This window comes from Tetrao urogallus (genome assembly GCF_951394365.1).
Source record: "Tetrao urogallus genome assembly, chromosome: Z".
Taxonomy (NCBI): Eukaryota; Metazoa; Chordata; class Aves; order Galliformes; family Phasianidae; genus Tetrao; species Tetrao urogallus.
The window spans coordinates 38,089,083-38,102,971 of NC_136816.1; the positions used below are offsets into that span (position 1 = coordinate 38,089,083).

Consider the following 13,889-nt stretch of genomic DNA (forward strand, 5'->3'; position numbering starts at 1 on the left):
CAAAATGAGATTTTAATTTTAAAATAAAGCCACCAATTGTTTTCATTATTCTCTGCCAGATAAATGTCAGCCATGAAAAAACTATTATTCTTAAGAGAGCTTGAGATTCTGAATTTCAAAAAATATAAGGAACCAGTCAGCTGAAATCAATGTCACAGCTGAAATACATGATCCAATCCATTCTCTAGGTCCCATTTTCTCTTCACTAGTTTGGCTTCAATACCACATCCACCGAGAAATTAAAACCTGGATCAGGTAGAAACACAGAAATGATTCTGCCCATCCTTCCCCTAAATAAGCGATTGATTATGCCCCTCTGTTAAACAATAACACAAAAGTGACTGTATTCAATTGAAAACATTCCTCTTTCTTTGCTTCTTATGGAAGATCCTACTGAACCTAGAAAATATGTTCAAAGTGTCATGTTAAAATAGTGAGAACTGTTTCTAAATGATAAAATATAATCTACATTCACAATTCAACTTGCTATTTTATCCTGAATGTCAGGTTATCAATATTAACATTAAGTAAATTTATCAAAAAACATGATGCATGTAGTAGTTCTTATTTTGAATTCATAAAGGAAAGAATTGTATGTTTTCAAGTTTTGCTGATTTGGAGGAACCGAGAAAGATTTCAGCTGCTAGAAGAAAACATCTTTTATTTTCCCTGTGTGTCTGACTGCTATAATTACTTTAGTGGTTTATTTTTTTCTTGTTTCTTGTTGTTTGTTTGTTTTGTTTTTTAATAAAAGATTCAGTGCATATGTGAAATAAATTTTGACAGAAAATCCAGTAACAGATTCTTCTGACAGTATGTGCTTAAAAAGTACTTTGTATCTTATTTTCAACCTAGGTCCCCCTGTGACTTAAGGGATGGGAAGCTGGAGTTAAAAAAAAAAAAACAAATCCCAATGCAGTAAGCCTCAAGTAGGCTCTGCAACCCCATCTGAGCTTCACTTCTCCTTGTACCTTATTCAGCTGTACCTGAGCTGTGCAGTCTGGATATTATATTTTTGTTTTTATTTTTTCTGAATTCTTCCATTTTGTGTGTTGTAGATTTGTTGTCCAGTTCTTGTGAAGGAGTGGCTATGGGGCCATGAGCACCAAAGAGATAATTAGTTCTGGTCTCAGCACCCCAAAGTAGGTTTGGGGTTTACTATGGTGTAGAAACAAACCTCCTCTGTAGCAATGGGAATTGAGTGTGTCAGGATGCAAGGACTATAAGAACGTGACATTATTTCTAACAAGCATCTCTTTGCTCTGCTCAAGCGCAATGCAGACATGCTGTGCAGGTAGCTTGGACAGCACTGCCTGGTGCAGAACAGATGAGCTCACTGCCTCCTTTTGGGCTCAGAAGCCCCATGCAGGCAGGGGGGCAATTGGCCAGCAAGAACTGGTGTATTGTCAGCAGCAGGTCTGCTGATTTTTGCAGAGGGTACAAACAGGCAAGAATAGTGGCTGGGATTTAACTCCAGGTTAAGGAGTTTACACTCCTTCTTGTGGAGAAGGTATTACAACATCGTCCTGATAATCTAGTGGTTCTAACAGTTTATCAAGGTTTAAGAGCCTGGCACAGGTAGTGATCTGATTACTGTAACCAATTGTTTAAAAAGGTTAAGAGTATTACCTACACAGAGGTGGTGGGCAGTCCTATAGTGTTAGTCTTCCATGCCAAAAAAATGTCACATCAACACTGAGAAGTCTGTCTTTCCAGCACCACTAGTGCAATCCAGATAACCAGTGCCAAAACAAGAACTAACTTACAACCACTGATACTGAGCCACAGCTTTCCATTTCTATCATACACCAGTCAGTAAAATACAGTAAAAAAACTTAGAAGTCATATGGTAACTTCTGCTCCCCACCCAGACATGCAGCAAAGTTGATTGAAAGGAAGGGAGATAAAAGGGATTGCTTCAGGCAAATTAATATCGGTATCACTAGACAGACTGTAATAATTAAACATTTTCTTCTGCTATAATTTCTGAATTACTGCTTATCTTAACAAGAGAAAAAGGCTAAGGTCAGTACCTGATGTTATTACTGATGCATGACTGGATCTCCCAGTAGAACCTGGTTCACAGATCTAAAATAAATTACTTTAAGAAAGAATAATTAGATCAGTGTCTGTCAGAAGGAGTTCAAATATCCTGTTTCTTGGAGTATAGCACAGAGATTTTTAAGATAATATCTGCTTCTTGACATGCTGCTCCTAGCTGAATATTTTTCAGTATAATCTTTTTTTTCTTTTTTTTTTCTTTTTTTTTTTTCCTTCACAACATGTGCTTGGGGAAAAAAAAAAAAATTAAAATACCTCACCTGGACTTCAAGTGTTTGGTTGTGTTCTTAACTTCTTCATGTTAAGCTCTGTTAGCCAAATGAAAGGAAGTTAATTTGAGAAGAAAATTAGCTACTAGATTTCTGAACTTTTAAGCTGAGAATGGCTGGTATTGCTAATTAGTGGAAAACCATTCTACATAATACAGTTTCTAATATTTCAACTGACTGAGGAGATCCTCACTACTACTTGGACTTCAGTGTATTCTATAAGTGACTAAGTAATCCACTACTAATTTTTTAAGATTAAAATAAACTATTATTGGGAAACTGTGAAATATTGCGAGGAAATCTTGAATCACGTTCATTATTTTTATTGTTGCCATTCTGAGCTTGTAGCAGCACTGCATCTAGAGGAAGGGATTATATCCTTATCAGCACAATGCAAGGGACAACCTCTTCTTTCTTTTTCATTTTCTAATGCATATGCATTGCAGTTATACGTTATAGTCCAGGTAGCTATTGTTATTCGTCATGCCACTTAAAAATGCACCAAGTCATGGCAAACTGGTGGTTAATTTGATCATAACTGCACTGTTCAGCTCAAAGTTTTCCTGTCACCTTCTGATGTGCTAACTAGGCAGCAGTCAGGCAGCCAAACACATCCTTCCTGTCAAACCAAACATAACACAGGAAGGAGGTTTTGGATGAAAGCGTAAGTAATTATGTTTCTGGGACAAAATCAGCGTTTGAGCTTGAAAATTTTTGGCTTAGTGACTCCTAGGAATAAGGATACTTGGTTACCACAATTACTTAACTGTATGTGTAAAGCAACAAATTTGCTATTGATGAGGCCACCCAAAATGCTTACGTAGAAATTTGGGACTGGGGCTTGTTCCATTTTTATGGCTGAACCAGAGCACTACCCCCAGTTCACTAAGCTGTTCCGGAAAAATCAGGAATGGAAAACTGAAAGACACAATAAGAGAATTTGAGAAAGGCATATATTTCTCCAACGACTGTTCATCTGGGTACTCCTTACATCACCTAAAATCTACTAAATTGGAGCTTCCCTTCTACAGTTTAGTTTGAGGGTGGTTGTTTTTGTGGTATACGTTCCCCAGGAGAAAAAAAGAATTCTCTGTACTGGAGAATTCATGCTAAACGCTGAGCAGTTCTTGCATTTTTCCTTCTGTATAGAACATACCACACCATGATTATACACAGGATCTCTCTTGACACTGTCCAAATAGTAACGCTTGGAGTACCTAATCAAGTACAGTCTGCACCGTCTACAGTAGCAGCATTGTTAGAAGATAGGCATTGTATTATACATGTTAGTATATGCAAAACACACTGCAACAAGTGAACAAGCTGATGTCTGGAGGATTTCAAGCAATTAAATACATCCATGCTGTGCTGGGAACTTCACTATCACCTTTTCCATCATTTTTGAACTATGAGCCACAGTGTCATAAAAGCTATTTATACAGTTTGTCTTTAGGTAGAAATTCTTAAAAAAAAAAAAGAGCTGAAAATGAAATTTCCTGACATTTCCCATGACTGCACAGTGAAGTTCTTCCTTGCTGTAGCTTGTGCAAAGGTGGTGAAGCACTGCTGTCTGTTAAGACCATTCTTGTTTGAAAGCCAAAAGCTGGGGAAGACAATTTGGGTTACCACAGGGTATTTCCCTGCTGTGCTCATCTCCCAGGCCACAATTACATGCACCAGGTAATTATGCACCAAGGGAGCGTCTCTGAACTCTTCCTGAACAGCTTTCAGGTGGTTTTAAAGACGGGGTTGAAAAGAAAAGGCCTCATTTAAGATTGAATCTGTAGCGCCCTTAAGAGCTTATATGATCAAAGGGTAAGTTGCTAAGCTGCTCATCTTGTTCACACCTAAATATTTCCCAGAAGAAACTTCATGACAAACTACGTTTGTGAGAAACTTATACTGCCTTCACAGCAATCCAAGAAACACAAACAACAAAAAGATGCGGTGTCTGCTATGTCACTTGGTAGTGCTAATAACAAATTCCAGGATCAGATAGTATACCTGACAGTAATCATGCATGACGAACTAGAAGTCTATGGAAAGAAATAAGCAATAGTACCATTTCTCATGCTGTCCTGTTCACTGGTTGCCATGCTTCGGTACTGTTTGTAGTACTTGTGCCACATCTCAGTAGCTAAGCCCTGTAGGGAACTAATCTGAAGCTCTTACAGATTTCCTCCTTTCCACTCTACCAAAAGAAATAAGTGAATTAGAAATAAATAAATAAGCAAGCAAACAAAAGAATACGTAACAGCTGCACCAGATAAATTTATATAATCATGGATACATGAATGAATGGATGTGGGAAAGGTAGGACTTGCCTCCACTGCAGCTTATAGCAAAGATAACATAGCTCTTCATGATTAGAGTTTTTGGCAATGCTTTTTGCAGGAATTTACTTGTAGGAAGAGACAACATCATTCAGAAAAATAACTTTATTTTTTCACACCTAGTGTTAAAGTTGTCTGGAATGCAACTTGAAGTTAACAGAATGTAGAAATCAGCAGTTGAATCAGTAACATTTAGACATTGCTGCAATTCTTTTAAGTTTTTGAGAATGACTTTCTGAATCATTCTAGTTCCAAAAGCAAGGCTCGTGACACAGTAAGTGTAAAATTCCAACTCTTATCAGGCACAAAACTGAAGTTTCCCTGAGAAGATACAACAAGGAACTAATATATAAACTTCTTATCACATTACCAGGGAGGGCTTAAGAGTACAAAAGCAAGATCTTGTTACAAAAATAGAAATACACGTCCTTAATTTTCTTGCTGAAGATTTCCAGAAGGACTCAAAATTACATATTGCAGAACTGCAGCATTCATATTTAAGTTAAATGATGACCTTTGGCTTTGGTATATCCCCTTTTGTTTAATTTTCAAATCAATTAATTGTTAAGTTCCTGAGATCTTCCAGCACTCAACATGAACTTCATGCAGGCCAGCTGCTGCTTTCCCCTATTTCTCCTCACTTCTCCTTTTCAGCGAGCATTACATTCTTGAGAAAACAAACAAACAAACAAACAACAGCAACAAAAAAGCAAAATATCAGCAACTCAGAAATAATCATGAACAACATTTTCCACACGTTCAACAAATAGTTTTACCCAGGAAGCCCAATAATTATACCATAACACATATTGAGATAATAAATATTCAAATTAGTTGAGCTTCCAAACACTACTGTCTGTGATTTTGTATCCAAGTTCCAAGCCCTAGCATGCAACACAAGGCATTCTCATCTTCATCTGAGGCTTCTGTCTTCTTTCCTCCTTGTCAGCACACAAAGAAGGGCCACATTATCACCATACCAATGTAGCGATAATCATCATTCCCATCATCACCACCACCACCATCACCACCAGCGTTGACTGCAAAAATTTACAGCTGTATGTTCTTTGGTCCTGCGTTTCACAACTGGAGCATGCAGCATTTCAGTTCTTTTGCAGATTCAAAGCTTTGTGTCGCAAATATTCTTCCAAACACTTCACCGCAAAAGGATCAACATCAGTATCAAACTTATTAGCAAAGAAGTGGTGGTTTCGCAGCATCCAGTTCAGGTCTCCTACACCAAACACACAGACAGAGCGAACATGAACTCCACTGCATGGTGGGTAGGGTGCACCTTTAGACACATCTCCTTCGAAGTACTGCCACTTGACAAACCTAGCCAGTGCATTCATATCAGAAACGTCATACTTCTCATTAGAAGAAACAGCGCCTGGGACTTCGGGGATTCTCTGAATCGTTGCCCATAGGTACTCATCAGGACTGTAAGTGTCTTTTGCCCACTCAATAAATTTGAGGATTTTGCTATTTTCTAATACGTATTCTACAAATCTTCTGCTAACTACAAAATAGGCACTACCAGAAAAAATTGGAGTATTAAGAGGCGGTAGTTGTTTGTCTATACCTGTGTTTTTCACTTTACCATCAACAATCTCATAGTGTTTTTTCCACCTTACTTCTTTATAAACAGGCATTTTTTCTGTTTCCAAGCTGTTTTCGCCTTTAAGGGCTTTTAATTTCTCTACTATTTCCTGGTTGGTCTTTATAGGAAAGTCCATGCCACAGAGGTTTATTAGATATTTCCAGTTTGAACTTCTTCTAAAGAGATCTTTCATGCAATTAATATCTGCCTGTACCCTGCTCCATGAAGCATATACAACACTCTCTAACTGGCTGGATATAAAGACATTATCAAAACAGGAGACTATTCCTTTCACAGCTGTAAAAAAAGATTCTGGAGATTTTCTATCAACATGGATGCAGTAAAAATTCTGAGGAGCATAGATTGATCTCAGAAGTCTGTCAAGCATCTCTATTTTGTGATAAACCACTATTGAGTAAGCAATTGGAAATTCTGCTTCTTCATTGCTGAGAGGTTCCATAATGTATTTCCTCATCTTGATGAAAGAGGCACAGTCTGTTGTCATGTTAATATAGTCATTGGTAGTTAGTTTGGGACGTTTCTTAAATGACATTGATAAGGTCTCAAGCTTTACCTTCTGAATTTCTTCTACATCACCCTCCAGTACCTTGGTGCAGTTAATGTCGCCAATAGGGTCCTCCTTAGTCAGCTCAAGATGTCTTCGATTTAAGAAGTTTGTTTTCTGGTTAACTTTCAAAACCGAAATGATTACTAAAATCAGAGTTAGACCCAAGAGGAGTCTGAATCGTAAGTTGTGGAAAAAACGTAGTTTCCTTTTCAGCATTTCAAATACCAGGTGGCTTTGCAGAACTGAAAAAAACAGCCCTCCACTCTGCTTGTGTGAGCCTCAACAACGTCAGAAAAAACAGTTCATGGTTTTTGGGAACTTGGAGCATTTGTCAAGGAGATGGAAGGAAAAGTCCTAAAATAAAATGAAATATCATAATCACTGCCGTTGCTAAGAATTCTTTAGAAGACAAAGGGATAATAATGGCATTGCTATTAACAGACTGTAAAGAGCAAATATTTCAAATAAAAATATTTTGCTGAAAATGAGAATTTTTTTTTTTCAATAAAAGTGGAAAAGAGGGAAAATACAGCTGGTACGTTATTTCCTATCTTTTATCAGCTGTAGCACTAAGGATACAGACAAAAAGTTCTGATAGAGAACAGAAACACGTTTGACTTCATCTGACAAAATTAAGGTCAGTAAGTCAGATTTGTTGTTAGCATAGCAAGTACTTGATGTTAATTCATCTTCAGAATTAGACAAGAGCATTTTATATCTAGTTCAGCAGTGACACAGATTGCATCAGAACTTTAACTTACCACTAACTTCCTAGATGCTTCTGAATGCTACTGATGATCCTTCTCCTCAGTGCTGAGACAGTCACAGAAGACTTTCAAGACTTTTACATGAGGTGCACTCTCTTCAACATCCTTAATCTTAGAAATGCTATTAGGAAAGAGCTGATGAAAAGAGGAGAAAGAAATCACTAAAGCAGAGCTCCTCACCTTTGTGAAAGGTGCTGTAGCTGAACTGCTGAAGCACTTTTTCAAGGTAAAAAGGCAGTAGTTACTGCTCATTCTAAAGCTGATTTGTGTTAAGCCCCTGCCTCTCTTAGTACTGCAGTGCTGCATTACCATTGTCTAGACACTCTCCATTTTTACTATTCAGCTGTTGCTTTTGATGTTTAAACATACCACAAGGCTGAGCTGCATTAAGATTTATGACTTACCAATCCTATCTTCATCTTCACTTAGAGACGATAAGTCATTTTTTTGGTCCTGCTTCTGTTCACACAGTGTTGAAATACTTTCATTCTGTCAGCATCTCTTGAAGGTTGCACTACTGCAGTACTGAAGTGTTAAAGGACTAGAATTATTTTTTTTTCTAAGTATCACTTCAAAGACTGCTCAAAGCCAGGAAATTCTTAAACAATTTACACTGCTACACAAATGTCATTTCTGATTACAAATTCATTGTCTGAATAATCCAGTGCAGGTATGAATTTCAAACTAAGCTGTAGTTGCAAAAAACAGTATAACATATAGCAAACATCTTCCAACATTTTAGTCCGCAAGTCAGAGAGTTCACCACATCCCTGAATTGGAGAGACACACAGCTCCTTTCATTTTTATTACTTTCAATACATTTTTTTGTGCTATGACTTTTTTGTCCAGCTCCAAGAGTAATCGCTTCCCAAAATAATTGATAAGAACATTTGTTTAAGAGTGAACCGTATGTCCTTCACAGCTTTACTATAGGTTCAGCATAAGATCTTTCTTTTTTTTCCTCTTTTCCTTATGGTACCTCAGTATTACTTTAGCTTTTAATTCTCAAACTATGGATCTCAATTTGATTTTAACTCAAAATGTATGTGTAAAAATTTGAGATCCGATATTATGAAGATTTTTGACAGCAATGATGCCACTGGGATGCACTATGTTTTGGGTCCACTGTTGTGCCCACTCTGCAAACTGACTGGGGGAATAAATCCAGGTGGAGAAGGTGGCTGGAGGGTGATCTCACTGTACAAATGTATAGCACAGCAATAGGGATCAGCAAAATTTTCAGGCAGTACTATAACCAGAAAGGCAGATGTTTGTTCCAAGTCTGTCTTAGGTGCGTACTGATGTCAGGCTGGAAGAACTAAAATTTAAACTCTTAATGTAAGTAGCTAAGTAAACCTGTGTACAATTGCAGATGAAACTGTGCAGTGGTACTGTCTAAGCAATTGGTCTCACACTTTGAATTTTAATTAAACAAAAACAAGCAAAAAAAACCCCAACAACTTGCTGTGGGGGCAAATTCCACAATTACCACATTTAAATTGTGATCTAGCATCAGACAATTTAGAGTAACTTTTAATGTGCCTTATAACCTCCTACATACTTGTTTCCTTGACATTCTTCCAGTTCTGACTGGTAGATCTGATCTAACAAAAATAATATTCATAACAAATGAAATTAATAAAGGAAGGAGACCAACTATGCCGCTGTCTTCATAATCTCTATCAAGTATGTATTTCCTTAAGGTGAAGCTTGTAATATTGGTTAGCCTTAAACTACTGTTCTACGCTTACCAAGTTATAAAAATGCCTCATTTTTAACTGTGAATTTTTAGCTGTCAGAAGCTGGAATTTGTTTCTTTAGAATGAGAGTTAGTGTTGCTACTTTATTGTATTCTCAGTGTACGTAGGAACACGAGCATTATCAAGTTACATGGTCTATACGGTTTGCCCCTCCTCCCCATTCTATACGATGCAGGGAGCCAGAGCCTTAACTGAAAGCTACCATTGTGGTCTCCACCTCCTAAGAACTTCTGAAGAATAAAGCTTACTATGAAAAGCTCCTTACACAACTGAATACAAGGTAAATAACCTGTTTCAGAATGGTCATCTATACCAAACTGGATGCAATTCCTCATTTGTTTTGAGCTCAAAATAATGGAAATCTGCATTTCTTTTACACCAGAGAGAGAGATCTGTAAATGTTTACAGGTTAACAGAGCTCTTATTTTTAGGTGGAGTTTTTCCCCTACAGTCAAATTTCTCTCACAGACACAGTGCTGCCACAGAATAGACTTAACAGTAAACTTTTTTTTTTTGTTTATGCTTGCAATTCCTCACTAAATAGTACTAAACTCTGGCATATTCTTTGTAAATACTGACCTTTACAGGGCTAGGAAAGATTTGTGACCTGTCACCTAATTTATCACCTAAATCTATTTTAGAATTTTTTTGTTGTTGTTTTGTTTTGTTTTTCTGTTTTAGAAAGATTCATAAGCCTAGAATACTCCCTAAACTGGTTTCAAACTACATTTGACAAATGCTTACCACCTTCTTCACTTCTCTGGACAGCTTTACTCTGCACAGTGAAGAACACATTGCCAGAGACACAACTTTGCACTGGAAAGAGCAGGAGGTTTGCAAAGCCGCATACAAAAGGCTTCACACTGAAGCTTTGGGTGTGCTCTCACCCAGGATTTAGTCTCTCTTATGGACTTGACCCACTTCAATCTTCTACATTTACTCCTCATTAGAGAACGCGTTTTTGATGTAGGCAGTCATTCAAAACAGAAACTTACAACAGTTGCTAGTGCTGGAGGAGTTGGTAGAAAGGTGCGGTTAGCTGCCTGCATCACTTCTTCCTGCCAAAGCTACTTTTCAGAGCCACAAAGAGAGAGTAGAATATGACTAAACAGAATGCACCAGGTATTTACAGCTTGATATTTAGTACAGACTATTGGACATTTACACAGGCATTTGGGAAGAAAGATTACTGTGCTTAGTTTTGGTCTTCTCTTCTGACACCTGTTCTGCGAGGGCACATAGCTTGGATCAGCTGCATCTGCTCATCTGTGAAACAAGTACTCGTTCCCTGCCAGTCTGGGAGATATTTTGGGAAGAGTAAGTCTAGATCACATTTTTATATTACCGTAAAGGTGCTACTGTAAAAAAAAAAAATCTGGCTTTGTTAGTGATGTGTTTACCTGGTTACTATATAACTGCTAAGACAACCAGCATTACTGACTGAAACAAGTCAGAAAGAGACTGCATGGGTGTTCATGCAAGTGAAAAGAACTGGGAATAACCCTCACTAAGGAAAGGCTGCAGCCACAGACAGGAGGGAACAGCGCTCTTTTAGCCCTACTCAGCAAGTGATTTCAGATAAGTATATCTTCACCCATCCTTAAAAGCAAACATAAAATCCAACAAGAAATGTAAGTCTTCAATAATAAAAAAAACCACCAACCCCACCCTTTCCCCTACATCTCAAGAACCAACCTAACCACCCTTAACAAGATTACAGCTCAGCTCTGAGGGACAACAGAAGCTCATTTGGACATTTTATGCAGACTGTTGCCTTGGATCTGCAGCAGGTAATGGCAGAACTGCTAGTATGACCATGGTACCTGCACTGTGTGGCAGCACTTGTGCAAGGGGCATTTTGTGGTGGTAAAGATCACCGTGATGTTACACCAGCCCTGCCAGCAGCCCCAGAGAAGCCAAGTCTGAGTCCAGCAACAGCGATCCCAGCCCTTTGCTGCCAGCACAACAGACCCCTTTGGCTGTGGTCTCACAGTGGGAATCGTCTGACATAAACTGCTTCTGGAGTAAGGAGCAGTTCCCTTCCTGCCTGTACTATACGGGCCACCCACACCCAGCAGCTCCTCACTCACCTTGATGTACGAGCAAGTTTCAGCTGCCTACTGGTGGGGCCCAACGATCTCGATAGCCCAGCCTGCCTCCACCTCAGGAGAACATCAGTGCAGGGAGGAATGAAGAAGAACCACACCTCAGATGCACACCTGATGAAGTAACAAGTTTACTGTGAAACTGCATCCTTAAAAAGGGGGGAGGGAGTTAAGGAGGAGCAAAGACAACACAGTACACAAGACCTGGACAAGGGTGTTTGGAAAAGCCTCCCTTAACAACAGGGTTTCAGAGATCTATATGATCACAACACCTGCAAACTCAGTCTCCTGGTTTGGCCTCGGGCTTCCATGTTTGGACTGATAATAAGACTGAGAGTAGGAGGCTTGTCTTTCCCTAAACTAGGTTAAAAGCAAGAGCTGCCTCTACTCACATTAGGCTGGTATCACCCTTGGGGAGTATTCATTTTGCCCAATTACTGTCCTTAGGCTCCTATCTTCATCATTTTTCTAACAGCAGTTACACACATTTACTACTCCGGAAAACAAGCAAAATGTAGGTCCACACAAGGGCACCATTCTGCTTCTCCCTCAAGGGAGTGTAAGAGTGTGTGTGGCTTTGTTAAGCACTGCATTGCTAAGCCTTGCTGCTGACCAACGACACAGCACACAGATTGTCAGTTCTCCTGCATCACACACAGGGCCTCCCTCTCCACAACCAGTTTAATAAGGCTTAGAAAAGAAAGTGAAACCATATGCTAACTATATATATTTTTTGTATTTAAGATATTAATACATATTTTTATGCTTATAATTATTACTGCTTTTTGCATTTAAGAAAAAGCAAGTAGGATTTGCTATGGAATGGTATACAGACCCTTCCCTTGATGACAAGGTTTGGTGGCACAGGGACAAAGAATTAAATGGCTTGTGACTTTGGCACTTTAGCCTTTGCTTACAGCAGTAGAGAAACTGTTGAAGCAAGATGCTAAACATCAACTAAGCAGTGAAACAGAAGGCTCCAAAACACACCATGAGCCAGTACCAGCACCAGAAACTCAGGAAGGGTCTAAGGAGAGGGTAAGATTTTAGTTTGGGGCACTTGAAGTGTGACAGGAAGGAGCTAAGATTTGGGTAGCACCACAGACCAAAATCAGCTACACGTAGGGCACACAAGACCTTGCTGGTGTTATGCATCTATCCATAAGGCCTTAGTGCCTGTCACTGCTTTCCCAGGCCACTGAGCTAGGATGTACCTCACTGCCCCTCTCCACTTCCCCTGTTTTCCTTCCTCTAAAAACAGCCAGAGGAAGCAGACGTGAGTGCTTCCCCCACCTGTAGTTGCTTCAGTGACATAGATTCAGTTCTTCCTGGCACACAGCTCTTTAGAGATCTCAGAAGCACAAACATGACACGTGCCTCTAGTTTATGTCCACAGATAGGTTAGCTTTCCATCCAAGCTTTACTTCAGGTGCTTAAAATCTTTCTGGCAGCTTCACTACAATCTTAAGTGCAGTCATAACAGTCTGGAGTTCTTATTTTTGTGGAAACCTATTGAAGTAAGCTGAGTGGAAAATGTAGTGCTGAGTACACCCATTTCTTAAGTGGTGGTTGGGATGGGCCACAAAACTAGTAATGCTTTTGATGGGTGGGGAAGTCAGGGGCAGAACTGACTAATTTTTTCCTTTTTTTGCTTCAGTGGGAGGGGAAGGAGATATAAAGAGAAGTGAGTTGCCCATCGGAACAGTATGGAAGCAGTGTCATCCAGCCCTTCACTTCTCCCACTCAAGCTCCATCCAAGGTGGAGCACAATGATGACGGTTGGAAAAGACCTCAAAGGTCAGTCCAACAGAAACTATGCAACTAGTCCGTGACACTTCAGCAGAAGGTTCTCCACTGGGCATGGACTTACTGAAAAGCCCTTGAGTTTTAACAGGGCATACCATCCATACCAAAGTACGCATGCCCTGCAAGCTGTTTTTCACAATTAACCTGCTTCCATTCAGACTCAGCTATGCAGAGCACTTGCTCTGAGGAGGAAGTGATTTTTAAAACAATAAGCAGCTTGCATGAACACCAACATGCACAAGCACAAAGACAGACTGTGTAGATGTGGGGTTATTGGAAGAGATGTGCTACACACAGTGGAGACACAGTTTACTCAGCGTTTCCATGGTATCAAGCAATGCGACCTTAAATGTACATATGCCCTTAAATTGAATGAACAGTCACATGTTTATTCCATTAGTTGTCAGTCTTATGGGCACTGGTCAGAAGCAGAGTGTTTCGGCCACTGTCAGACGGTGGGATAAGACCTGAAATCTGGAAGTCATGCCCAGACAGCAGTGGGGATGCATGTGGGTACAGAGTCTGCTCATTAACAACACTCCACAAAACCAGGACTTTTTTTTCCAGATACTTGTAAGAAAAACCAAACCAAACCAAACCATTTCTTTTATTTAGAAAAA

At 39.2% G+C, this 13,889-nt stretch overlaps 1 protein-coding gene across 1 annotated transcript; it reads right to left on the reverse strand.

The window, feature by feature from the left end:
• Positions 1-5,766: 5,766 nt before the first annotated feature.
• GCNT1 (glucosaminyl (N-acetyl) transferase 1) lies at positions 5,767-7,047 on the reverse strand (the record flags this gene model as incomplete). The annotated part of the gene is made up of 1 exon (XM_079548668.1): positions 5,767-7,047. One exon carries the CDS (start codon positions 7,045-7,047, stop codon positions 5,767-5,769), a length of 1,281 nt encoding a protein of 426 aa, XP_079404794.1.
• Positions 7,048-13,889: the final 6,842 nt, after the last annotated feature.